We start from the raw sequence: 1,295 nt of genomic DNA on the forward strand, positions 1-1,295 counted from the left end.
ACAGGTGGTGGACAGTAACTGGGGATTCACTACTTTGTGCAGTGGCAATATTGTAGCCAATGAGGTTTAACTGAGGCGCAATACTTACCTGGCAGGGGAGAGACCTTCATTGTGTTTCTGCCAGGTAAAGAGCAATGGCTATAACCAGTTGAACGCCTTACCATGGGGTACCTAGCACCATCCGAGTCATGGTGAAGGGCATCGAGCAAGGAACAGGAATGGATAGGACCTTCTTCACCAAGAGGATAAATATGCGCAGCTTTTTCTCCGAGCCATCTTTGCAGTCGAAATGAAGGTCGAGCTGTGCAGTTTTAGTGGGTATAAAATATACCTGGGTCACGGGAAGCGCTATGCCAGAATCGATGGGAAGGTTTTCCAGTTTCTGAACTCAAAATGTGAGGCCGCCTTCCTCACCAAGAGAAACCCTCGACAAATCAACTGGACTGTCTTGTACAGGCGCAAGCACAAAAAGGGGCAGTCTGAAGAGATTCAGAAAAAGCGCTCCCGTCGTGCAGTGAAGTTCCAGCGGGCTATTACTGGTGCCTCTCTTGCTGAGATTATGGCTAAGAGGAATCAGAAGCCTGAGGTGCGCAAGGCTCAACGTGAACAGGCAATCAGGGCTGCCAAGGAGGCTAAGAAGGCCAAAGCTGCAACAAAGAAAGTCAGCGCAGCTACAGCTAAGGCTACTCAGAAAGCAACACCCAAACAGAAGTTTGCCAAGCCAATGAAGTCTCAGGCTCCACGTTTTGGTGGAAAATGCTCAATATAAAAGTCAATTGTTTATGTAAAATAAAACCTGAGCAGAATTGTGAAAAAAAAAAATATGCGCAGGCTCATGGCATTTTACTACAGCTGAAGATCCAGGATTTTCTATCTGGACAAAATTCATTGTGTGTGGATATTCCCGAAATGATGCATTTCAAAAACATGATAAATATGCGCAGACTAAAATTGTGATTGTTTGAGTTCTGGTGAGTATGTTTGTAATGTGTAACTCTATAAATAAATATGGAAGTGTGCAAAGATTGGCTCTAGTTCTATCCTTTAGCAACTGCATTTCTCAATTAAGAACAAGTAGCACTGCTTTGACAATTATTATGTAATTAAAAAGATCATTATTTTATTAGTATTAGACTTTACTTTCCATACTATGCCTAGTGGGCAATTAATGTGAAAATCCAGCAAGATTTTAAAAATAATGAGGAGTCTAGGCCAAGGAGCACCTTGTGCAAAACGAACAGTGGAATGGCATAAATTGACCTGGAACTTGCCAACTCATGACCATCCCTTAATCC

The 1,295-nt window shown here is 42.9% G+C and overlaps 1 protein-coding gene across 1 annotated transcript; it reads left to right on the top strand.

The window, feature by feature from the left end:
- The first annotated feature begins 264 nt into the window (after nt 1-264).
- On the top strand, nt 265-770 carry LOC121281594 (60S ribosomal protein L24-like). Its single transcript, XM_041194596.1, has one exon. It carries the CDS (start codon nt 290-292, stop codon nt 767-769), a length of 480 nt encoding a protein of 159 aa, XP_041050530.1. The 5' UTR covers nt 265-289; the 3' UTR covers nt 770.
- The last annotated feature ends 525 nt before the right edge of the window (nt 771-1,295 follow it).

This window comes from Carcharodon carcharias, chromosome 1, assembly GCF_017639515.1.
Source record: "Carcharodon carcharias isolate sCarCar2 chromosome 1, sCarCar2.pri, whole genome shotgun sequence".
Classification (NCBI taxonomy): domain Eukaryota; kingdom Metazoa; phylum Chordata; class Chondrichthyes; order Lamniformes; family Lamnidae; genus Carcharodon; species Carcharodon carcharias.

Coding starts and splice junctions, on each gene's coding strand:
- LOC121281594 (XM_041194596.1), top strand. CDS start 290: ATGAAGGTCGAGCTGTGCAGTTTTAGTGGGTATAAAATATACCTGGGT.